The sequence below is a fragment of the Peromyscus eremicus genome, chromosome 5 (assembly GCF_949786415.1).
Source record: "Peromyscus eremicus chromosome 5, PerEre_H2_v1, whole genome shotgun sequence".
Classification (NCBI taxonomy): Eukaryota; Metazoa; Chordata; class Mammalia; order Rodentia; family Cricetidae; genus Peromyscus; species Peromyscus eremicus.
In genome coordinates this window covers 47,793,130-47,817,642 of record NC_081420.1, presented here as the reverse complement: position 1 = coordinate 47,817,642, position 24,513 = coordinate 47,793,130, and the positions used below count along the sequence as shown (strand labels likewise).

The 24,513-nt window shown below is 45.1% G+C and overlaps 2 protein-coding genes across 4 annotated transcripts in view; one reads left to right on the top strand and one right to left on the bottom strand.

Moving 5' to 3' along the window:
• Positions 1–4,383, top strand: part of Ero1b (endoplasmic reticulum oxidoreductase 1 beta) — a 40,932-nt gene extending 36,549 nt beyond the window's left edge. For 2 of the 3 annotated variants that reach the window (XM_059263405.1, XM_059263406.1), the window contains one exon: positions 1,591–4,383. In XM_059263405.1, coding sequence (XP_059119388.1) covers positions 1,591–1,651 — 61 coding nt within the window. In that variant the 3' untranslated portion in view covers positions 1,652–4,383. The remainder of the gene's footprint in view (positions 1–1,590) is intronic. The other variant, XR_009379361.1, reaches the window with a different exon arrangement.
• A 6,657-nt stretch (positions 4,384–11,040) lies between these two features.
• Gpr137b (G protein-coupled receptor 137B) overlaps positions 11,041–24,513 on the bottom strand; it is a 32,731-nt gene continuing 19,258 nt past the window's right edge. Inside the window, exons 3-7 of the mRNA XM_059262406.1 lie at positions 20,115–20,337; positions 17,720–17,869; positions 15,611–15,739; positions 13,718–13,842; positions 11,041–11,988 (exon numbers count right to left, since the gene is read on the bottom strand). Coding sequence (XP_059118389.1) covers positions 11,877–11,988; positions 13,718–13,842; positions 15,611–15,739; positions 17,720–17,869; positions 20,115–20,337 — 739 coding nt within the window. The 3' untranslated portion in view covers positions 11,041–11,876. The remainder of the gene's footprint in view (positions 11,989–13,717; positions 13,843–15,610; positions 15,740–17,719; positions 17,870–20,114; positions 20,338–24,513) is intronic.

Genomic DNA, 24,513 nt, shown 5'->3' with positions numbered 1-24,513 from the left:
TCTGTGCTAATTGAGATATAACCCACAAGGTAGTGGCTGATGGTGTTTTACATCTCAGGAAACATTCAGCCTACACATTTTTGAGATCTGAAGAAAAATAACATAAGAAACTAGGTGAAATGTAAATTATTTGAAATGAAAAAGATCTTCAATAACGTAAAACATTTTAAGCTCAAACAATTAAATTGAGAAAGAAAAAATTAAACTGAATATTTCATCAAAATTTCACTGGCTCTCAGAAATGTCTCCTTCTAGCTTCAGTTCTGTCTGGAGCCTGTTCTCCCTGTAGTGGGTGCTGGCCAGGAGACAGGTTCTGGAGTCCTGGGATCCTGGCCTGCCTTTGCCAGCAGTACATCTCAGCAAACCTTGGCTCCCTGTTCAGAACCCACCTGTTAGCTGGGTATCTTAGGGTTTTTATTGCTGTGAAGAGACACCCATGACCACGGCAACTCTTACAAAGGAAAACATTTAACTGAGGGTGGCTTGCTTGCAGTTTCAGAGGTTTAGTCCACTACCATGGCGGGGAACATGGCAGCATGCAGGCAGATGTGGTGCTGGAGCTGAGAGTCCTACATCTTGCAGACAACAAGAAGTTGACTGAGACACTGGGTGGTATCATAGGAAACTTCAAAGCTCACCTTTAAAGTGACACACTTCCTCCAACAAGGCCATACCCACTCCAACAATAGTGCTACTCCCTAGGTGATTATGAGGGCCAATTATTTGAGCCTGATTTTACCTAAAATGTAAAAGCAAAGTCCTAGCTACCTTTTGTTGTTGCATTCTTTAAGTTAATTGAGTATGTACACTTGACAGGCTCAGATCATTGCCTGGAACCTCAATAAACAATAAGCTCTCAATAAACAGGAAGTCTTCAAGTACTGGGGTAATGAAAAAGAGTAGTTAGCAGTATACACTGTATCACTAGGCCATAGAAGAGAAATACTGAAATTGTTTCATTAACCATGAATTTTGTACATAAAGGAAAAGTGAACTTGTAGGTTTTTCATTTCTTCCCATCTCAGAATTTTACTTCTGGGTTTGAGCTCTTTATTTATTCATTGAGCCAATAATCCCTTACCCAATACGTAAATGTGGATAGGTGCTGGGAGTTGGGAGGGACTGTGTAGGAGACAACAAATATTTTTGAGCCTTTCATGGCACTGTTTCTATGACTCATCTACAGTCTTTTTGTTATTGTTTTGTTTTGAAGACAGGGTTTCCCTGGTGTATCATCTTGTAGAGCAGGCTGCCTCAGAACTCAAGAGATCCATTTGCCTCAGCCTCCTGAATGCTGGGATTAAGGGCGTACACCACCACACCTGGTTCTCATCTGTAGTCTTGATGTGAAGATGAATTGGCTGCTTTTGCCCTTCTAAGCAAGCCCAAAGAACCAAAGCCCCATGATCTCTTGTCACTTTTAATAGAGTTACAGCATATCTATTTAAGATGGAATTCTCAATGTTCAGTGTTTGGTTCTTTTAGATTTTGCTTCCAGGTTCTAGAGCTCAAGGATCCAGGATGAACTATGAAATGTGTGCACATCCCGCCAGCTGTGTGTACTAACACGCACTTGTTTTCCTCCTGTAGGCTTTCGACAAGCATAAGAGAATTACAGAACTTTAAAGCATTATTACAGCACAGGAGGTAATGAAGACTGTTCTGTCTCCGTAGACATAACGGACTGTGTGAAGCCTTTTAGCCTTGGACATTGAGCAGAGAGACTAAGTGTCTAAGACTTCAAGAATTCTGAACTCTTAAAGAGAAAATTCAAATGTTCACTTGAATATTTATGATCCTTAATAGATTATCAATTAGAGATATTTATAAATGAAGTATATACTTTAAAATTGTAAGTTATACTAATCCCATGTTTGTTTCACATTGGTTTTATTTGTATTGTATTACCCTTCATTCCTAGTTGTCAAACTTGAAATGACTGTGTCTAACCTGAGAAGACTATTCAGTCTGTTATAGAAAAAGAACTAGGGAACCAGTGCTGCCTAGGGCTGGTCTCAGTGACAGAAATTTGTCAGTGCTGTAGTTAGTGTTTTAGCCTTGCCTAACACTGTGTGTCATCTTCTGTAACACAGGGCTGTCACTATAATGACTAGGCCTTTCAATGACTAGTGAGCGAGGTTCTGGATGACTTCCCAGGACTTCAACCATTTTAAGATGTTTAGTTGCTGTTGCTGCTTTGGTTTTGGCCTAAAGGGTCCTGCCTCGGTGAAGGTGGGTAAGTGCCCTCCCATGTTCACTTGGCCAGATGTCCTGTGTACAACGGGCTGGCTCAAGAGTGGAGTGTCCTTTACCTAAAGCCTACAGCTCCCCCTTCTTCTGACTTCTTTGTTCCTCTCCTAATTATAAACATTTTCAGTTGTTTTATGAAAAGCCCTATTTATTTAATGGATTGTTTATTCATAAAATTTGAATGAGATCCTATGGGTTTATAATGCTACTTGCATTATACACAAATTTTGCTGTTTTAAAGTAAGCATTTTCAATGTTTGATTTTGAACACAATCTATGCAATCCTCTACCTCTTTGTGTGATTCTTTCTGGTGAGATGCTTCGGCAGGAGTGTCACCACCACCACCACCACCACCACCACCACCACCACTACCACCCTCACCACCCTCCCCCACCTCCCATCCTCCCTCACCCCCCCACCTTCCATTCATCCCAGATCAGCCGTCCTTGGTGTGACTTAAGACAGTAGAGGACTTGAAGGCCCTAGACTGTCATTTTCTAAACCTGGGATTTAAAGTCTTTAAATGTTTTAAATCTTGGTTCTTTTAAAGGTGGCAGTGGATAATGGGATTACTTGAAAGGTTTTTATCTATGTGGAAGTAATTCGAGTCCAAAGTCTCTTCTCGTTAGATTCCATCTTGCTGAAGTAAGTGCTCTTACCCACATTTTATCTGCCAAAGTCTGGACTGTGTTCCTTGTGACTTCATGGTGTGTGCAGATTGAGTTGCTCGGTCTTCTTGATGCTTCATCATCCACTGTGGAGGTGTGACCGGGGACTGGGGCCTCACTAGTTACTTCCCTCCTAATTTCTAATCTTTATAAACTTCATGTTTTGTTGATAGTGGAGAATTTTGTAGGTTGATTTTTCTTTTAAGCTGGCTTCCAGTTTTCCTTTTTCTATGCTTTTTATTTTTAGAGTTGTGCTACCAGGTGATGGGAGTGAGCCACTGTAAGACAAAAAGTCTACAAAGTGAATACCAGTGACCTTGCTAGTACATCAGTAACAAGTGTTCTGTAGTGTCCATTTAGAATGTAAGGAAATGTGAAAATTTTGCACTTTGTCTATTTTTATTTTAAATGCAGAGGTCATTTTGATAATGTCACTTACCATTACTGCAGTTAGATGCTATTGTTTTAAACTATTTAATTGAGAAAAAAAATCTTAATTTCCACTTGAATTTTTCTTAACTATGGTTTGCTTCAAGTTTAGGACACACAGTAGTATTAGAGTGTGTTCTAGGGAATTGAAAAGATGTGGTAAAGTTAAAATATACTCAAAGCTTTACTGAATTTCCTCAGTAAGGCAAGTATTTTGAAGTTGATATTTGTTGGACAACTTTTACATACATTAGGATTGTGTGCATGGCCTACATTTCTGCTGTCTGAGGACTGTGGAGATTGTAGGCTGGCCCTGGTGATGAGTCTGGTCTTCAGGAGGCTGTCGGCCAGTTCTGTCACCAGTGCCAGGGGGAGCACTGCTTAGCTGAGAGTGCCCGACAGCTGAGCAACAGATGCTGTCTGTCTGTGTCTCCCCACCTACTGCAAAAATCCAGCATCTGACGCAAAACATGACGAAATCAACATGAAGAAGAGGAAGTATTTTCCCCTGGTGGACTACGTTGGCTTTCCTTTAATGGTATCTGTTTTAGACAGATTATACATACTAAATGGTCAATGTTCAGTATTCGGTATTGGATTATGTGGAGGATCAGCCAAAACAAGATCAGTTTTGAAACTTGACAGGTCAGATGTTGGGCCCCTGTACTGTGTGTATGAACCGCTGTGCCGTGTTTCTTGACTCTGCCTAGGTGCCACTGTATGTAAGGAAGGACAGCTGTGCTGGTCTTCACAGCATTGCCTCAGCTGGACATCTGGAAACAGTTCACAATAGGCCTCTCAGCAGTTTGCAGATTAAAGTTCCTGCAGAAGCCATAGCTAGTCACCAAAAGGCTCAGACCAGGTACACAGTGTCATGGAAACTCCTTGGTACAAGCCAAGCACAGAAATCCACATGTCCTTTATTTGAAATAACATCTACAGGTGCAGCTTTGAGTTTTCTGAGCAGAATTCCAAATAATTCACTGTTGTACCCACCAGAATCGAGACCATGAATTAAAGTACATGTTTCTGCAATCTTTTGTTGCTTTGTTTTTTTTTTCCCTCCTCCATTTCAAGAGAATGTGATTATAACTTATGAATCAGGGAGAAAATATACCATCTGCATGGTCTGAGGGGGACTCTTCTTGTAGCACGAATGGCAGATATTGGCAGCCTATGCTGAGGACTCCACATGCAACAACAGCCTGTCACCAGCACACTAGGTGGGAAGTACAGTTATTTCCTGAAGTGTGACAACAGATGAGCTCTGAGACTCAGCCATAGTCACAACTCATGCCACCAGAACCCAGGGCTCCAGAACCTCTACTGATTATCGGGCCATTTGTGGCATTTTTGTAATGGCCTATTATCACTCAGTCAAACTGTAGGAACTTCGGTGGTTTTTGATTTGTACTGAGCCATAGGCTTTAAAAAAATGCTTGCTTTATTTAACTTTCTGAATAGGTGGTACATTCATATGATTAAAAAACACATTTTATACCAAAAATACAGTGCCACAGTACACACACATGCCCTCCCTCCTTGGCTTTTCTATTTCCATCCATACTTTTTTTTTTTTTAAATATGCCAACATATACAAATATAAAGCCTTCTTTCTCTCTATCTTTACTTGGAGTGACATCACATACACACCATCTGCTTTTTATCACCTAATATTCAATGGCCACATATCACCAGATAGCTTTTTCACTTTAGTGGTTGCTTGGTATCCTTACTGTGGCTGTCATTATTTAGTTGAGCAGTACCATTCTCGGGCATTTGGGTTGTTTCTAGACCTTGTCCACATGTCATTACACGTTTGTATACGTACATCTCTACAGTAAGTATTCAGAAATGAAAGACTACACACACTGAGTTTGGAAAGGCACTGACTCAGATGCTGCCCTCCACAGTTCACATACCATCTACAGATGGACCGTGCTTGCTCACCCACATCACCATCAGAGACGGCATTCAAATGCTAGACTCGGATGTTCTGATAGTATATAAATTTAAAATATTCATTTGTTGCCTAACTGTATAAAATGAACAACTTTTAATATAGGAAGGAGTCTCCTGAACTTTGTCCACTTTTACCACATGGCCATTAGAACCTCACCTGTTAGAAGGATGAATCCATTGTGTGAGGAATGGCATATTCTTCCAATTTGTTTTTTTGGCTTTGCTCTAATGGTTTTATCATGCTGTTGTATGGTCTGATTTACCAGTTCTTTGGTGATTTCTGTATTAACTCATAAAATGTCTTCCTCACTTCAGACCAAGACAGTTAATCCACCAGTATTTTTTTTTCTGATTTTCATTGATGGTTTTGCTTTTTAAATTCTGATCCTTTGGGATGGATTCTAGTACAAAATACAGGTTAAGAAACCACCCTTATCTTCCCTAGAGGATAACCTGGTTGTTCCTGAACAGCCCATCTTTCCCATGACTAGTTTGAGGCTACATGTAGATAAGACAGATCTCTGATATTTTCGTGGATTTAACTCTTTATCTAGGTTCTGTTCCATTTCATCAGTCCATTTTCTATATGTACCAGTAGGCAGTTTTAATAAATAATATTTAACATTAGTCCTCAGCCCTCTCATGGTGATGCAATATTAAAAAAAATAAACATTCTGAGGACCGGACTGGAACTTCTCATGGACCTCATGGCCAGAGTTAGTACACTCTGAGGTCACTTATGACTTAAGACTGCTATCCTACTGTGTGTACTCAGCTGTTTGTTTAACCTGCCTTTAAGAGAACAATGTTAACAGTCACCCTTACTTGCCCTTGGAATTCCCAATGCAAAGCTATAATCTTTTTCCTTTTTTCAAATAATTGATTTAACTTTATTTTATGTGCATTGGTATGAGGGTGTCAGATCCCCTGGAACCAGAGATACAGTTGTAAGCTGCCATGTGGGTGCTGGGAATTGAACCCGGGTCCTCTGGAAGTGCTCTTAACCACTGAGCCATCTCTCTAGCCCAGCACAACTATAATCTTAAGTTACGTACTTCTTCATATCCTTGACCCAGAGTAATGCCTGTGTATCATTTGCTGAAAACAGCAAATACAGAAGATGAAAGCAATCTTCTAAAATGAATATCCACCATAAATGTTGAACACAACATTTAAATATTGCTTGATAAACAATAGTGTTTGAAATACTGTCATGTGGGTCAGTTGGGGTTAACTGGAGTCTGTGACTTGGTCCTTGTAGAACTCCATTAAAGATTTCTGTAAAGTGTCACCAAGTCCTTCCCCCATGTGATGCCTTCTGTGCTGCTCAATAAAGAGCAAAGCCCTTTGTGAGGGATGAACACACAGGGATAGATTTACAAGACAGCCTCAGGCAGGCAGATTCAAACTGATAGGGCAGAAGACACAGGGAACATGAAATAGAAAATTCAAATCTGGGCTCACTCTTGGTTAAAAGACACCAAGGGGAGTGCTTTGATTTTTCCTTAATGTGACACCACATATTATCGGTGAGTCGGAGTTTACTGTGCGTCCAAATTGACCACACCTTCTCCTTCTTTTCCCTGCACCCTTTTGATTTGTTTTTCCTCCATTCCGTTTGATTCCACATGAGCTTTGAAAAATTCTTTTTAGCACAACAGAACTCTGTCAGACTGTTTTTTGGGGGTCTCTTTTCCTCCCTCCCTTTCATTACTTTCAAGGTCTCGTGTGTCTCAGGCTGGCCTCAAACTCCCACTTCTGATCCTCCAACTTCCAAGAGCTGGGATCAGAGGTGTAAACAATCATGCCCGTTTTGTGCTGTGCTGGGGATTGGATCCAGGGCTTGCTACCCATGGACAAGCACTCTGCCTACAACTACATCCTTAGATGCGAAGGCTCTTAACCTTGATGTCTTTATTCTTCTAACAGCCTCACATGGTAAAGACCCTTTTAGGTTTTAACTACCTGGGGTAATTCTTTGAGTACTCTTACTAAATGGAGCAGTTAATAAAGGTATGATAGCACCCATGAGGTCAGAGTTCACCTTGTAAGACAAAGTCTCCAAGAATGATTTGGGGCTTACCTTCATATATTAAAAAACAAAACAAAACAAAACAACTCCCTCCTCCATTTATTTGTTAAAAAATGGATATCTGTTAAAGACTCATAAGTGGGGGAGCCCTTCAGTGAGTGCTAAACTTGGTAAAAGTGCAAGTGCAAAAGTTACTTAAGGGCAGCTGTGAGTATGGGATTTGACTCTTCTGAGGTCTGGAAATATAGCAATATGTGAAATAAACACTCCTGCCACCACACAGCTCAGTCTTCATAGCCCAACCAGATTCCATTCCATTTATAGTTAAGACTTCACCTGAAGAAAATTCTACTGAGGCCACATGCCACCTAAAAATGTTCCCGGCGGTACAGGTAGCCTCCTGATGCTACCAGCACACTGACTCAGGAAAGCCATCTGACAGCTACCAGTCAGGGCCTCACCAAACCATCCTGCCCAGGATGGACCTACAGCTGGGCAAAGCCTTTGATAGGCCCTTGCCCTATAGACTTGAAGCGTGGACGGGGCCAGTGAGTTTATCTATAGGAAGTACCTGAAGGATGCTCAGTTACACAGACACAGCAGCCCTGGGAAGGCACTGTTTATCTGAGTGCAGGCACCCTTTCATGCTTTAGTGAGGGTCTTGAAGAAACCATGACTGGGAAGTGACTAGTGGGTGTCAGAATCATGGGTAACAATTATATGAACAAGGTTGGTAGAAAGGAATTTTGAGGCTCATATAAGCTGAATAAAGTGGGCCTCTAAACTCCAGTTCTAGTTAATGTTTGGAGACATAAGGTCTATTCGGAGTACAAAAATAAAAAAAATCAGGATTTGAGGGGTTAACCAGATGAGGCTTAGGGGAAAAGAAGCCACTGGTAAGGAAGGTATCTACATCAAAAAATGGAGCAGGGGAGTTCGAGGCTAGCCTGGGCTACCAAGTGAGTTCCAGGAAAGGTGCAAAGCTACACAGAGAAACCCTGCCTCGAAAAACAAAACAAAACAAAAAAACAAAAACAAAAAAAATGGAGCAGGGACAGATCAAGGTTTGAAGAAGGCAAATGTCTATGCCTATAGGAGGTGCCAAGACCCTACATTTGGATCCAAGGATCACAAGCATGGACTGCATGAGTCCATACTGAACACAGTACCTACCCAGGGCAAGATGAGGCAAAGGTAGAGGAGTCCAGTAGCTTGACAGGTATTTTGTTCTTTGGGGAGAGGGTTTTTCATGTCTCTATCATAGTTCTCTGGGAACTATGAGTAAGTTAATGTGTGATCCTCTCGGTATGATCTCAAATCCAAACTCAAGACAACTGCCCAGTCCGGCACTGTATAGCAGAGATACCCAGTAGACCCCGTGAATTCCACAGCCTGTCTTCACAGTCCCATTTAAATGTTTTTCTCACTTTGTCTTATTAGTTTAGTCTTGGCTGAGAACTCTGACTCGAGCCTGCTCCTTTCAGCAGCTCCCTATCTGGTCCCATCAGAAGTTGTGAATAGCTCGTACCTACCAGATAAAGTGGAAATGGACATTGATATGTTTCTGCCCCAGTCTCTTAAGATCTCTGCCCAATAAAAGTGAAAGGATCCTTTTTCTAAAATAATTGGCTTAACTTGTAAATCTTGATAAATTATTTGTAACCTTGTAGAACAAACAACAGGCTGGAATGTGTGTAGCCCAGTGGCAAAGCACTTGCTTAGCAGGAGTAAGGCCGAGATCTGATCACCACTGTGCAGGTACACATGCATATGGGTACACAATATTCTAGTAATACACAATATAGATCCAAATGAGATTCTCGTAGTGCTTCTGAAGCACCCCCAGTGACGAATGCTTCTTTTGCTCTTCATAGGGGTGAAGTCTTGGTTCAACACTACTGTTCACAAAAAGCAGTTGAGTTTTAGTGAAGGAGGAGTTTGGGGTACACTAGGATTTACCTGATCTATGCAGATAAACATGGGACAGAAGAGTTATTATGAGTGTGTCTGGTCGTCAAGACTGAGTTAACAAGAGCTGAGAATACAGCTCAGTGGTAGAGCATTTGCCATATATGAGTAAGGCCCTGGATTCCATCCTTGCGGCAGCCACAGAAAATAAATTCGTAAGTGTGACTGGGATGTATGCTGTAATAACTTGTAGTTCACAACTCAACACTCAGATGTTAACTGTCTAAAGGAGTATGTGCCAATCAATGATAGGTATGAACATAGCTTGGCCAGAATTATTAGCTGTGTGGGCAAATGACTCTTCTAGCATTCAAAAACTGTGTGTCCTGGCCTTGTTACAGCAGACCTCAATGCTGGTACACATTTACCACATTTTCAGTGGTATTCTCTCTGTCCCATATACTTGTTCATCTCAGAGTATTTCTATAGCCCAGGCTGGCCTCAAATTTGACCTAGTGCTGGGATTACAAGCATAATACCATGCTTGGCCCCATGCACTTTAAGCTTAATATTACCAGGGTTTTACACATGATCTTAGCCAAAAGGCTGAGAAGCAATTTACCAGGGTTTTAATTTCATGGTGGTGTACACATGAACTTTTCTTTTCCTAGGTTTAATCTAACACATTAGGAAGTTTTGTTAGCAGAGAAAGTAAGGGAGAAGGCTCAAAGGCAACTCAGAACTCCTTCCCTACATGAGACCCACAGCCACCGGGTTTATATTCCAGCCTGTGGTGACAGCATTTAAGAGTTAAAGTCTTTTTTTTAAAAAAAAAAAAATTGTGAGAGTCAATAGACATGTCATTTTGTCCTTTCCAGAGAAAAATAAATAGCTGCCGTGAATGCTGACAACTTTATCGTAAAGTGATCATAGCTTGTTGGCTAATGCTGGGTGTCTGTTTTCTTATAGACAATTGTAAAGTGTGCATGTGCTACAAAATTGAATGCACACAGCACTGTCTTGAAGATGCTGTGCTTTTCAGAAAGCCCTGCCCTTGGCTGCTGATGGATAGACTTGCTGGAGACAAGGACACAGGGGCTGTGGGCACTGGCTGCAACAGCCGAATTGTTGCAGGGATAGCGACAGATAAGCTGTCTTGTACACTCTTATTGTAAACTACTGACTTAGGCAACTCATGCGGGCTTTGCTTCAGTGCGGAACTCACCCTGGCAAATAACTATTTTAAATGGCTGGTAACCCAGATGTTTGCTCATACTCAAAAGCAAAGACGTGGGCTGTGCAGAGTCTTCAACTTTGTGTGCTATACAATGAAAACCCAATCACAACCCGTGTGAAATTGGGGATCCCAATTTTAAATACATCTAAATAGGAGAGAGTGGGCTTGTCCCTGTTAAATCCCCAAGATGGGTTTTTACCAAACCTTAGGACAGCAGAAATGTGTGAAGTGGGCTAGAGCCTGTGAGCAAGACTTGCCTTTTGGCTCTGGTGACCAGATGATGCATTTTGTGAGAAGCCAGAGCAACCAGCCTCCAGGATGGCCATTTGGTTCTCAGAGCCCTGAGATAGCACATGGGGATCATTGTCTGGAACGCTCTCTGGCTGAAACAGGGGTCCTGCTACCACCTAGGCAGAACCCACTTTTTCATACACATAGCTTTCAACAGACGGTCAGAGTATTTAAAAATAACAGGCAGTGAGCACATGTCAGTCTCCTACAAGTAGCAGGCATGTTTTACAGAGAAGCTGTCAGGAGTCCACAGTCCTTTAGCTCGAGGGCCAGAAATATTTATTGTTAACACTCTGTGGAGACCTCTTGGCTTGTCATTGACTATAGCGAGCAAGGGCTGAGTCAGGGAAGGCAATCTTGCCATCCTACTGAGGTAGTGAGTATTCAGTTACACTGGGCTAAAGTATACAAAATGGCTACACACACAGCCAAGGAGGCTGAGTAGTGTCGGTGACTGCATCTTGACAGTATCCACTTGTTACTGGAGTGCTTATAGTAGTGCTCTCGGATGAAGAAGCACCAGACTGTGGGCAAAGTTCAAGAGAAACTACTACCGTGGACATACAGACCGTGACACTCTGCTTCCTCTTAACTTTCAACACTGGAGTGGCAGGTAAAAGGAGTCTACCAATGTGGAGCTCACAATCACAGTGACATTCAGTGACCTTCAGAGGTAAGGCTTGAGGAAACTTTTGTCCAAAAGCTTTAAATTATTAGACCACGTATTCTATACGTTTTAAAGTGAATTATGCATGAAAATCTGTGCAAACTACAACATACATTACAATAACAATCAAGGAAAAACCTAGTATACTTTAGCATTAGTATTTAAGTTATATAAAATACATCTTTATAAAAGTACAGAATCTTTTTAAGTTTAAATTATACCCACTGAAATAGCCAGGCTCTCTGCTAATACTAAAGTAAGGGTTTAGCGCTCTAAATTATTGCTTAGTCCGATCTAGCCATAAGAAAGCTATAGGCAAAAAACTGAGTCCTGTTTCATAAGGAAAGTGTCCTAAAAACTCAGCTGTCATCCAGTCTGTCTGGCTGAAAGGTTTTCAACAGAGGACTCTTCCATAGGACTGGCACCTGGTGCTACCCTTGGCTGGCTTTGTCCGGATCCAAAGTGGAGTCTTGTTGCAAAGTTCCTGCTTGTGCCGGGGAGCTGTTACTCTGTTGTCCCCAGTCGTAGTAGTCTGGAGCAAAACTTTAAACAAACAAACAAAACCAGTTTAGTGGCTTGACACAGAATACTGTGTGTACTGTGTCCACGTGGCTTGTGTAGTTTAGCAACAGACCTGAGTTCTTCACACTGTGTCTTGAAGCCCATTTTTCCACCAAACAGCTACACACAGTGCTGGCAGCCTGCATTCAAGTCCACTGAACCCTGCAGTGCTCAGAAGTTTGGAACCACTAGAACCTAAAGTTAGCCACTGTGGAGAACATAGTTTTAGCAAAGGCTTGTGTCTGAACCCCAAGGTGGCATTATAGGTTCACTACCCATGTGTTTTGGATGGATAACTTGTATGTCTCAAGTTCCCCATCTGTGGGACAGGAGTGACATCAGTAACTTCCTTGTTGGGCTGTTGTCAGGGTTGAGTGAACACCTACAGAAGTCCTCAAGAGCAATATCTAAGATCTCATTAGAACTCAAAATACTGTTTTCATTTTCCTCTCTCATGGAAAAGGGTCTTTTCTCACTCTGTGTATAGGGTGAAGTACTCCCCTCTCTGCTCTTGTTAACTGCAAATAATGGTTAGGGATGCTCCAGCGGGGTAGCTAGATAAGAGAACCATTTTAGGAAGAAGTGGAGCTCAAACTCTGGAAGGGTAACTTTTGACCTTGAGAAATCTTTGTAGTTGGCTTGCTTCCAGAGTCTGTACTTTACACATGGCTGCTCTGTGTTTTTCCCTAACAGCTACCTTGTTTTTGGTTTTTATGTGATAGGATCGGGGGTCTCTCCTCCCTACCCGCCAAGACAGTAATGTGTTCTGCCTCAGCTCTGTATCTCAAACCAAGGTCCTTTCAGAGCCCTTTTCCTATTCCCAAGGCCTTTCACTGGTAGTTATACAGAGTGAAAAGCAAGCACAGCTTTTTGAACACTGGGCAGATTTGGGTGCACAGGGAGAGGAGGAACCAAAGCCATGAAGGGTGCTCCTGGCCCTGGCAAGCAGGTGCTTCTCATCCTCCTTCTCCTAGCTGTTATCCAGACTCTGGAACTCGTGGGAGGCAGCCAGGTTCAGCTGAAGTTTACTGTCTTGAGCGCACACACACCATTGTGAATGCTACCATGTGTAAGTGCCTACCCCCAAAATAGACTGAGCCCAGTCTGCTAGTGAATTTTCAAGAAAAGAGGCAGTGCCCATGTGCTTGGCACTGAGTGTGCACCAAGGCCAACCACACTGCTTACCCAGCAAAGGGAATCCCACAGACAGGTCTTGAACCATGAGAACTCAATTATACTGAACTCAAAGGGCTGTAGCAAACACGGAATGAGGTGACATTTGTGAATATCTTAGTAAATAACTTTAAGAATCACAAATTTCAAATTCTGGCTCTTACAACATATTCACTCTAGTGATTTATTGTTCATGTATTCTCTGGCTTTAGAAGAGGATCCGAGATGTCTGCCTGGATGTCCCAGATCATGTTCCACTGAGTGATTCCAGCAGCAAATGCCCTGGCTCTCTCTGGGTAGGCTTGGAGAAGTCATAAGGTTGATTTCTTTAAAATCAGCACAGCTATTAAGCATTCCATGGAATACTGACTAGGAAAAATGCTACAGGAGGGAATCTTTTAAAGATCGTTTGTTTTCTCCCATGCCTGGTTATATCCTGTGGTGAACCTGACCCTGCAGGACAGCTCTGTGCAGGAGTAGTCTTCCAGTTCAATCTGTTCCAGTGGCCTAGCAGTCTCCAACAGGAACAGGCTCTTACCTTCCCTGAAGTCCCTGAGGAGCAACGTTCCAGGCAAGATCATCATCACTGTCATATCTTCGGGGGTTGTCAAAGAAATAAGATCTGGGACTGAATCCATGGCTGGGGACCATCCCAGGGTTGGTCTAGAAGAAGATGTTGTCATTTAGCATCTGTGCAGACAACTGCCTGCTAGCATGAGGAAGAAGTACTGTCATTAGCTAGAGTGTTGAATGTGCTGTGTATGCTTTTTCTGTTTGTTTTAAGGACAGGGTCTCATGTATCCCAGTCTAGCCTCAACCCTAATAGCCAAAGATGACCCTGAATTTTTGATTTTTTCCTCCTGCTACCTCTCAGGTGCTAGGAACTGAACCCAAGTTTCCGTGCATGCTAGGCAAGCATTCTACCAATTGAGCTACCATCCTCAGTCCCCAAACTACAGCATGCAGGAGGGAGGGGCTGTTTTCTTTAAGGATCTATAGGCAGTGTGTGAAAAAAGGACCTGAAAGTAGGAACAGAACAGATTAGTTGGTGAGACAAAGGAGGTCAGTGGGAAGGAGAGAGGGTAACTGGGAGAGAAGATGAACAAAATATATGCCTATATAAACATCACAATGAAATCCATAGCTCGTATTTCCAATAATGAATCGCTGTTTTCATTTCTCACTGATATGTCAAACTAGCCAGGCATGGTCATTCATGCTTATAATCCCAGCACTTGGAAGGCTGAGGCAAAAGGTTTTATCTCAAGGCCTGCCTGTGTTCTACAGCAGGATTGTCTCAAAACAATAAAGAGTTTCCCAAACTAAAGCAGACAGTCCATGTGGAGACACACCTGTATAGTCACACAGGCTCTCGGGAGTTTCTTCCTTCAGGACCCTCCCTCGATCCTTTCATCCTTTTGCCCCAAACCGAATTCTCAAAAAATGCAAATAGACATGGCTGGAGTCCGTCCTGGCAGGGAAGACACAGCCAAGTTGTACTTCATCTCCCACCTCACCCTGGTCTGTTTCCTGTGCCTGGGTCAACAGTGACCACCCAGAGGTGAGTAGGGAAAAGAGCAGCAATCTGTCATTACCCGGGTATGGACCAGGAGCTGTGCCTATGTGTCTATGTGCATCATTCTGTGCCCCCGTCACTGCTCACACTGGCCCCCGCTCCTGAGTGTATGGCTCAGGAAAGCAAAGCTGTATTCTAGCTCGTACGGTGCAGCAAGGCTTCCAGGGAATTCTGAACTTGACTTGGTTTTCTCTTCTATAGGGTTGGTTCAGCAGATGTGGCCAAGCACAAGTGGGTGGCTTTAGCATGGTCACGCTGATGCCACTGCACTGCCCTCCCACTCTCTGATGAGCCGTTGTCACTCTGGGGATAAAGTGAGTCCCCATCTTGCTTTTTTTTTTTTTTTTAAACAGTCTTTTTCAAATAAGGTATCATGTAGCTCAGGCTGGTCTTGAACTCACTATGTAGCTAAGGATGAATGAACCTCTGATCCTCTTGCTTCTATCTCCCCAGTGCTAGGATTACATGCCTGGTTTTATGTGGTGCTGAGGAGCAAACCCAGGGCTTCATGCATGTTAGGCAAGCACTCTACCAACTGCCATATCTCCAGCCCTCCATCTTCTGCTAAAAGGGCAGCATACGTGTTTGGAGGACACTAAATACCGTGTGGCATTAGGAATCACTAGTCCCCGGGCCATGAGATGTACCTTAACTTTCATTTCTTTTGTAAAATAAAGCTAACCCCCCACACACATTTAAGAGAATTAAGGGGAAAGAAGATTCTAGTTGAAAGGGTCATGGATGACTGACCTGACAAAGGGATCCAAGAAGCTTCACTGAAAAGCTGGGAGGAAAATCCTACTTGCCAGTTTCGGGAGGATTAGGGATGCCAGCAAACAGACAGCGGGTACTTACAAGGTCCTTCGTGGGATTTCTGACTCGGAAGAAGTACACCACCAAGGTGGTGGGTAAGAGCTCCCACACGAAAAGCACCACGCCGAACACTACATAGCCCGCATCGCCCAGCTGGCTCTTCAGATCTGCCTGTTCCAGAGTGGGGAAAATGAAGTCATGAGATCTCAGGCAACCAGTGATGGAGGACACAGAGCAGAGGACACTCCTCGCGACAGTGAAGTGCTCCCCCTAAAGCCTACACTTGGAAACCTGGTCACAGTGATGGGTCAGGCCTCACTCAGCTGGAGGACGGTGGAAACCATTAAGGATGGTTATTTATGACGGGCCACTCACTTTTGCAGTTCAGGGGATGAACCCAGAGTCCACACCCCAGCCCAGACTCCTCCTAATGGACAGCAGCTTGTCTGTGCAGAGTCCTATCACAACAGCCACACGCTGCTCTCCATGGGAGCTGACCACGGGCAGTTTGTCCAGGAAGAGTCCTCTGAGTAAGGCAATGCCCAAGGGGAGGGCCATGGAGGTTTCATGGAGAGAAGGTCCCAGAGTAGAGAGACACCAGATGTGGCAGCTTCTCAGCCCGTTTCAGGGAAGATAACACTGAGGCACAGCCTGGCCTCCGGCCTTCTCTAGCACATCGTGCTGGAAGCTGCCTCGCTCTTTCCCAGGGTGATGGCACTCATGTCTCCTCCTTCTCCTAGACCACCACAGCCCAGCCCAGCGCTATCTCTGCCTTTCCTCAAGGAGGCACAAATGCTTGAAACAACCAAAAACAAGCATTTCAAAACCATCACACCCCAAACATGAAGGTTTTAAGTTCTTGACTGGGAGAAAAATGGAAGTAACTTGTTAAGACCAACTCTGTTGCTTGAAGAAGCTTCAGTTTGGAAAGATGAAAAGGTCAAGAGGGCAGTACTGATGGCTTGAACGTGAATGTACCGATGCTACTGGTCTGCTCTTGAAAACCCTTGTGTACGATGAACATCTCTATAACCTTCCACTGTGTGCGGTGGTCTAGGGATCTCATGTCTGGTTTTTCTCAAACGGCACAAGGACCTGAGCATCCTTGCCCAGACTTCTCCCCGTTGCACCTGTGGGACAGGCTTGGCCAGGGTTACTAGGTTACAGCCCTGGTTTCATCTTTCCCAGGGATATAGCCATCGGAGATTTAGCTCACTGAGGTCATTTTATTTTTATCTCACTGTCTTAAATCAGCTCCAGCTGTGAGCACTGGTAGGATTTTTATACCTGGGCTTACACACTTTTGGGTATTTGCTGTTGTTCTAGATAACACTAAGGAGTATTGCAAAGCAATCCAATAGAGTCCTATTAGAGGGGTTCATTTCTCCACAACACAGGTTTATCTGTGTCTGCACGGCAGTGACCCATCAACTCCCATGGGGCAGGGAAGATACCTGTTTCCTTCTGTACACCCAGCACTGTACAACAGCAGAAACAGGGAGTCTGACCTTCCAGCAGGCAGCACTCACTGCGTCCTACTAACCTGGTCCCTATGCAGGCAGCACCTTGGCATGCCCCACTGACCTGGTCCCCACTGACACAGCACCTCACCACCACATCCCACTGATGTGGGATGCAGGCAGCACCTTGTCATGCCCCACTGACCTGGTCCCCACTGAGACAGCACCTCACCACCACATCCCACTGATGTGGGATGCAGGCAGCACCTTGGCATGCCCCACTGACCTGGTCCCCACTGAGACAGCACCTCACCACCACATCCCACTGATGTGGGATGCAGGCAGCACCTTGGCATGCCCCACTGACCTGGTCCCCACTATGACAGCACCTCACCACCACATCCCACTGATGTGGGATGCAGGCAGAACTTTGTCATGCCCCATTGGCCTGGTCCCCACTGAGACAGCACCTCACCACCACATCCCACTGATGTGGGATGCAGGCAGCACCTTGGCATGCCCCACTGACCTGGTCCCCACTGAGACAGCACCTCACCACCACATCCCACTGATGTGGGATGCAGGCAGCACCTTGGCATGCCCCACTGACCTGGTCCCCACTAAGACAGCACCTCACCACCACATCCCACTGATGTGGGATGCAGGCAGCACCTTGGCATGCCCCACTGACCTGGTCTGATACATTGTACCAGTCATAATCAAAGGAGTGGACATTCTTGATCTGAGAAAATGACAAGATGAACAGGTTGTAGCAGGCCCTCGAAGCATAGAGCAAGATGACAGTGACACCTATGGCAGTCACCTGACACACCGATGAACCCTGGAAGACAAAGCCAACAGGAATGGGCCACTGCAGACACACCAGCCCCTTTCTTCCCTCTGGTGTCACCCAGTAAGCCTTGATAATTGAGAGCCTTGGCAGGCAGCCAGTTCTGCCAGAGCACTCCACCCCAGGCCTCGCTACATCTGTACCCCTTCCTCTCAGATTTCTGTTACCTTCATCTAAAACTTGAGACTGCGAAGATGCCGATAGGAGGATTAACTACGGGCCTTTCCCCAAGGCCTTTGGTGTATGTGTGTCTCCGTGTCTTCCTCGATCGCACTCTAGCCTGTTTCTGAGAAAGGGTCTCACTGTCCCTGGAGCTTGCTGATCCTCCTGTCTCCTCTGCTGAGCACTGGGATTACGAGCACATGATGTTGCACTCAGCTCCTAATGTGGCTTCTGGTGGAATCGGAGCCAGGCCCTTGTGTTTGCACTTTACCGGCTGAGGCATTGCCCCAGCCTACAAGGCCCTGATCTTAAGAGCCAGAATGTCAAAAAGTTCATGAGATCTCTTAAGTCCCACTGTTCAGTAACACGATCCTGGCTGATTGCCTTGTACAGCCCGCAAGCCCTAGTCAGGATGCATACGGCCTTGTTCAAAGTCTAGAACCTTCTAGGCTGGGAGCACAGGAGTCCTGCTCGGTCTCTGGGATGGGGTCACTTGAGTATCTGTGGCTTATCCCTCTTTATGAAGCTTTATCAGTTTCTGCAGACAGTTAAAGGACCCCCCAGCTAGTTAAAAGAACCAAAGGAAAGCAGAGCTGACTTGCGTCCTGTGAGGAGGAGTCATTACCTAAATCAAAGTATCATCCATATTGTCACAGGGGTCAGCTAATATCTGACAGTCTATGATTTAATCCTTCCTTTTAAAAGCTACACTTTCATTTTACAAAATTTTATTCATAACTCATGTATGAGAGGTAAGATAATAACCTTTATGGCAAAAATTAAGTGTAAAATTCATCAAAATTTACAAATGAAAGAACTGGCCCAGCTGAGGTGGAGGATTTTCATGAATCCAGCTGAATCACTGGGTGCCCTGTGAGAGCTGGAGACAGAGATTTTCATCTCCTGACCAATTCTCAAGACAACGTGGCAGGAGCCCAGTTGCCTTGCAGTCTTCAGGTCAAAGTCCCAGAGGAAGGCAACAGCTGGTCTGTCACAGGGCAACAGGCTCGGGAGTAATCACAATCTCTTCACAATGACAGGGCCAGGCCACAGGAGTGATGAGGGTAAGGATGGAGGTGAGGGGCCAGGCCCCCGGCTATCCAGGACCAAGTGCTGGGAACATTCCTACCAACAAGGAGAGGCTGAACAGAGACACAACAGGTATTGGAAGGCCATGATCCCTGGCCCTCATTCACTGACCTAGGACAAGCTTCCTGACCTCTCTGTGCATGGCTCTATTTCCTTATCCGTTAAGTGGGGATTTAACACACTACCCACTCCCATGGAGATGGGAGGCTGACATTAGCTCAGGCACTAAAAATGTTCATCAAGTCGGGCCTGGAGGTGTAAGTCCATAATCCCAGCCACAGCAGTGGTGGCTGAAATAGGAGGATCACAAGTTAAGTCCAGCCTGAGTTCAAAGCCAGCCTAGGCAACATGGTGAGACCCTGTCTTAAAATGATTTGTTTTGTTTTTTAAAGGCTGGGGATAGAGCTGAGTGGTACAGATGTTGCCTAATACACGAGAGGCTCTGAGTTTGATCCCATTACCCTCTCCCAAAAGGGTGTTTATCAAGGGGCCAGGAACACAGTCAACACTGGACACATGCTTGCTATTAGTGTTTGTACAGCTATCCTACTAGACAGTTAAGATGTGGTTCAGCCAGTCCTAATGGCACATTCCTCCAATCCTAACGACTCAGAAGCCTAAGGTGGGAGGATCACGACTTTGAGGCCTGTGCTGAGTTCAAAGCCAGCCTGGGCAACTTACAAAGACCTTGTCTCCGAATAAAAATTTTTCAAATGTGCAAGGCTGTAACTCAGTGGTTGATGCTTGCCTAGCATGTATGGGCCTTGGGTTTGATCTCCAGTGCCACAAAAATAAGTCAACAGTTAAACAGATGTAGTTCTGACCCAGACGGAACTTTCCCAGACTTTACTACCTAACATATGCTAAGCCACCCAGACACAAAAGTTCACACGAAGTTCAGTGAGCCACAGGGTGAGCAAGATCGGTTGTGTCCTAAGTGCAAACCAGGAAGCCATTTTCAGGGTAAGGAAATGGACCACGGTACCTTTGACTCCAGGTAGATGTTGGCCAAGGACATCTTGGAGATTTTGTAGAGGCAGATGGAGAGAGAGATGGCACACAGCACGAAGAGTGTGTCATTGATGGCCACTCTCACAGAGACGATGACCTTCCTCTCCCAGGTTCCTGTCTTCACCAGCACAGCACAGGTCAGATTCACCAGCAGGAAAACAAGGCTGATGAAAAGTGAGGCCAGGTAGAGGGGTAACCTGGGGAACACCAAACACACCAGGATCTGTTACTTCATAGTAGCTACACATTCTGGGTCACAGAATCTATCCCTCGCAAATGCTAAAGGTCGGCTGTGTGTGTGTGTGTGTGTGTGTGTGTGTGTGTGTACACACACACACACACATATATATTGTTTGTTTGTTTTTCGAGACAGGGTTTCTCTGTGTAGTTTAGGTGCCTGTCCTGGATCTCGCTCTGTAGACCAGGCTAGCCTCGAACTCACAGAGATCCACCAGGCTCTGCCTCCTGAGTACTGGGATTAAAGTTGTGCGCCACCGCCGCCCGGCCAGCTGTATATATATTTAATACAATCATTTGCATATGTGTTATGCCCCCACCCCACCTCGAGCTCACCAGCTGCAGAATGCTCCCTGTGAGTAAAAACTTGCCACAGGTACTGGAGACATGGCTCAGCAATTAAGAGCACTAGCTGCTCTTCCAGAGGACCTGGGTTTAATTCCCAGTACCCACATGACAGCCTACAACGGTCTGTAACTCCAGCCCCAAGGATTGCCTTTTAGCTTTTACTGGAACCAGGCACACATGAGGTGTACACACAAGCAAAACACTCATGCGTAAAATAAAAGGTTTAAAAAAAAAAAAGACAAAACAAAAACCAGCTCTGCCGCAGCTGGGCTGGGAGGATCGCTAAGTGGCTGAGCACTTGCCTAGCACAGAGACCAGATCTGAGCTCTAACACTGCAAGAAAACCACAACACAAATCTACCACAGCAACCCCACAGCAACTAATAAATGCTACATGGATAAAAACTGCCCTCTCTTTTCTTATTTTTCTTTCATAGTACTGTGGATTGAACCCAGGACACTGCACGCCCTTGGTGAGTGTTCTTATCAAACAACAGAGCCCAAGCCCTAAACCGTTCACTTCACTGGCGGTTTCATCCTACAGTTTTCCAGAGCTACACGTGTGCAAGAGGCCTGTGCACAGGTGAGGCCGACTGCTCACACTCACTGACACTCAAGGCCTCAGCCTCAGGTTCCTCTCACAGCTCCCCACGTTATGTTCTCTTCTGGCAGACCCATATGGTAGACACACAAAAAGGAGTGAAATCATGGGGCTCAAAAATGGACTGGTGTGAGAGCTTGGCTCGCAGGTGATCCATGAGTTCAAATCCCCAGAACATACACAAAATGGGCATGGCTATACACACCTTTACCCCAATGACTGGGGGTGGGTAAAGTGATGGATGGGAATTGTTGGCTGCCAGCCTAGCTCCAGATTCAGAGAGAGACTACCTCAAAGGAATAAGGACAGAGACAGATCTGGACACACAATGTCAATGTCCTCCTCTGGGTGCACAGGTGGATACATATACGTGTACTTACCACACCCCTCCCCCCGACAGACACACACACACACACACACACACACACACACACACACACACACACGACTGGTGCAGGTTGCTTATGTCTGTAATTTCAATACTAGTTAGAAGCCATGATCCTAAGAGGCCTTTTTCTCTGGCTTCCAGTACAGCCTGTAGCTCAGCTCAGCAGCTGCCACAGAGACCTTCACGGACTCTGACCGTCCCATACCAACAGACATGCATGCTCCATTTTCTCTGCTTTCCTGAGTCCCTTACACTTAAATTCCACAGGTTTCTCATGGCTTAGAACCAAAGAGATGAAGAATCAACTCATGCCTGCCTCCACCTATACAAGGTCCAGAGCCTGAGGCCTGGCTATGCTCACACCAAGCAGGCAGGGCTTCTTGCCACTGTTGTGTATGTTTTGAGATGGAAGAAGGAGGCTGGGGATGTAGCTCAGCTGCTAGCATGCTTGCCTGGCATGTATGAGGCCCTGGGTTAGAGTCCCAGTGCTGTGTTAGCTGGAAGCAGTGGTGCACGCCTGTCATCCCAGCACTTGAGATGTGGAAACAGAAGAAGACCAGAAGTTCACAGTCATCTTCAGTGACATTAGAATGAGTTGGAGGCTAGCCTCGAACCCTTACCTCAGGAGGAAGGGCTCAAGCCCAAAGCCCTGTATGAGATACCTGAACCTGGCTCCCTCTGGCTCCCAAAATACAACATCCTCTTGTTGGAGACAATTTGGCATGGGCTGAGGACATCTTTCCAGGTAGAGAGAAAGGACCGTGGATGCCTCTGCACAGCCCTGTACCCAGAGCCACATGCATCTCCAGCCCATCTGATGAAAGGGGGAACCACACAGGCCAGCCAGGTCTAATGACAAGGAGCTCAGAGTGTGTGTGTACACCCTGGAAGGAGGGACAAGCCATGTGGCCCAGAGAAATGAGATCCCAAATACCAGAAGGAGTATGTGATTGGGTTGGACACTGGCCCTGGGGGGCTGAAACACCATCTCAGATCTCCACCCCTACCCCACCAAAACAGAAAAGGAAAGGTCGGAGTGCAGACGGTCAAATGCTCTGTCTGGAAGACACAGAACTCAGACATCACTGCAGGTCCTGGGAGGTGGAGGGGCTACAAGAAGAGGCAGCCTCAGGAGTTTTCATGTCTTTCCACGTGTCAACGTGGGTTGAACATCACTAATCCAGGAGCCACAGAAGTTAAGCAGGGTCAGCCTGGTGAGTACTTGAATGGGAGATTACAGTGCAGAGCACAGACGAGCTGGTTTGTTACCATTAGACAGCTTTCTACTCGCTACCAACAGTATCCCTCATCCAAAATGCTTGTGACTATGCAAAGCCCTGGTTTAATCCCAAGTACAATCAATTAATTATAAAATTGTTTTAAAGTTGTTTTAAAAAGCTGGGAATGTCACGTTAGAGTGAGATAGCCGGGGAACAGACCCCAAGTGTAAACAACAACAAAAATCTCTTCTGTGTCATATGCACATTCAGGTGTTTCGGAGTTGAGGGTATTTGTGATTTTGAGATTAAGGCTACTCCACCTCCTGGCTCCAACATCCCAGCATCTTAATGGATTCCAAAGCTCCGGGTCAACGGTGTGATGGAAACACACAGAACCACACAACAGCAGTGACAGAAGTCAGAACAGACAAACTTTGGGACAGACAGTGTCGGGCATGGACTCTCAATCTGTGCACAATTTTCCAAACTTGTTTCCTAGATACAGACTGGGGATAAAAAAGTAACTCTTGCTGGGCGGTGGTGGCGCACGCCTTTAATCCCAGCACTTGGGAGGCAGAGCCAGGCGGATCTTTGTGAGTTCGAGGCCAGCCTGGACTACCAAGTGAGTTCCAGGAAAGGTGCAAAGCTACACAGAGAAACCCTGTCTTGAAGGAAAAAAAAAAAGTAACTCTTCTTAGAGGCTGAAGAGATTGCTCTGTGGTTAAGAGAGTGTATTACTTATCCAGAGGTGTGGGAGACCAGCTGGGAGACTGGCTCCCACATTTTATCCCAGGGTACTCTTGAGGAGTCAGTGAGAAGAGATATAGATAGAAGGATAGAGTGGAGAGAAAAAGAAACACAGGATAGCCTCAGGAGGGCCTGGATACTTATCCACCAGCCCCTCCTGGCTCTTCTAAAGGGCTTTTAATAGGAATGCCAAGGGGTGGAGCAAAAGACCTCCCCCTTGCTCAGCCAAGTACAGACCCTTCCAATCACCTAGAAACCATGTACATGGTCAAGCAATACTCTAATGTAGCTCTTCTGAGTAAAGCAAGCTCATATCTCACTAGTAAACCTTTGTGGGCCTCCACACAGAGGACCTGAGTTCAATCCCCAGCACCCACAGCAGGCATCCACATAACTCCAGCTCCAAAGGATCTAACACCTCCAGCCTCCTTGGGCATCCCCATAAACATAAATACACTGATACAGACAGACAGACAGACAGACAGACACACACACACACACACACACACACTCACACGCGCGATCAAAAGCATTTAAATTGAGTGTTGAATAAATGTTGTCTGTAGAATCCTCATTACATACACAGTCATCTCTTAGTATCTACAGAGGATTGATTCCAGGACACCAAAGATACCAAAATCCAAGGATGCCTGGACAACCCTTACATAAAATGGCTTATTTGCATAGAACCTATGCACATTCTCCTGTATAACCTAAATCAAGTCTGTGTCATGCAGGATCTCAATATAATGTAAATGCTGTGTAAATAACTGACAATAAAATATCTGTACATGCTCAGTACTGATGCAATTTCTTTCTGAAGGTTTGGGGG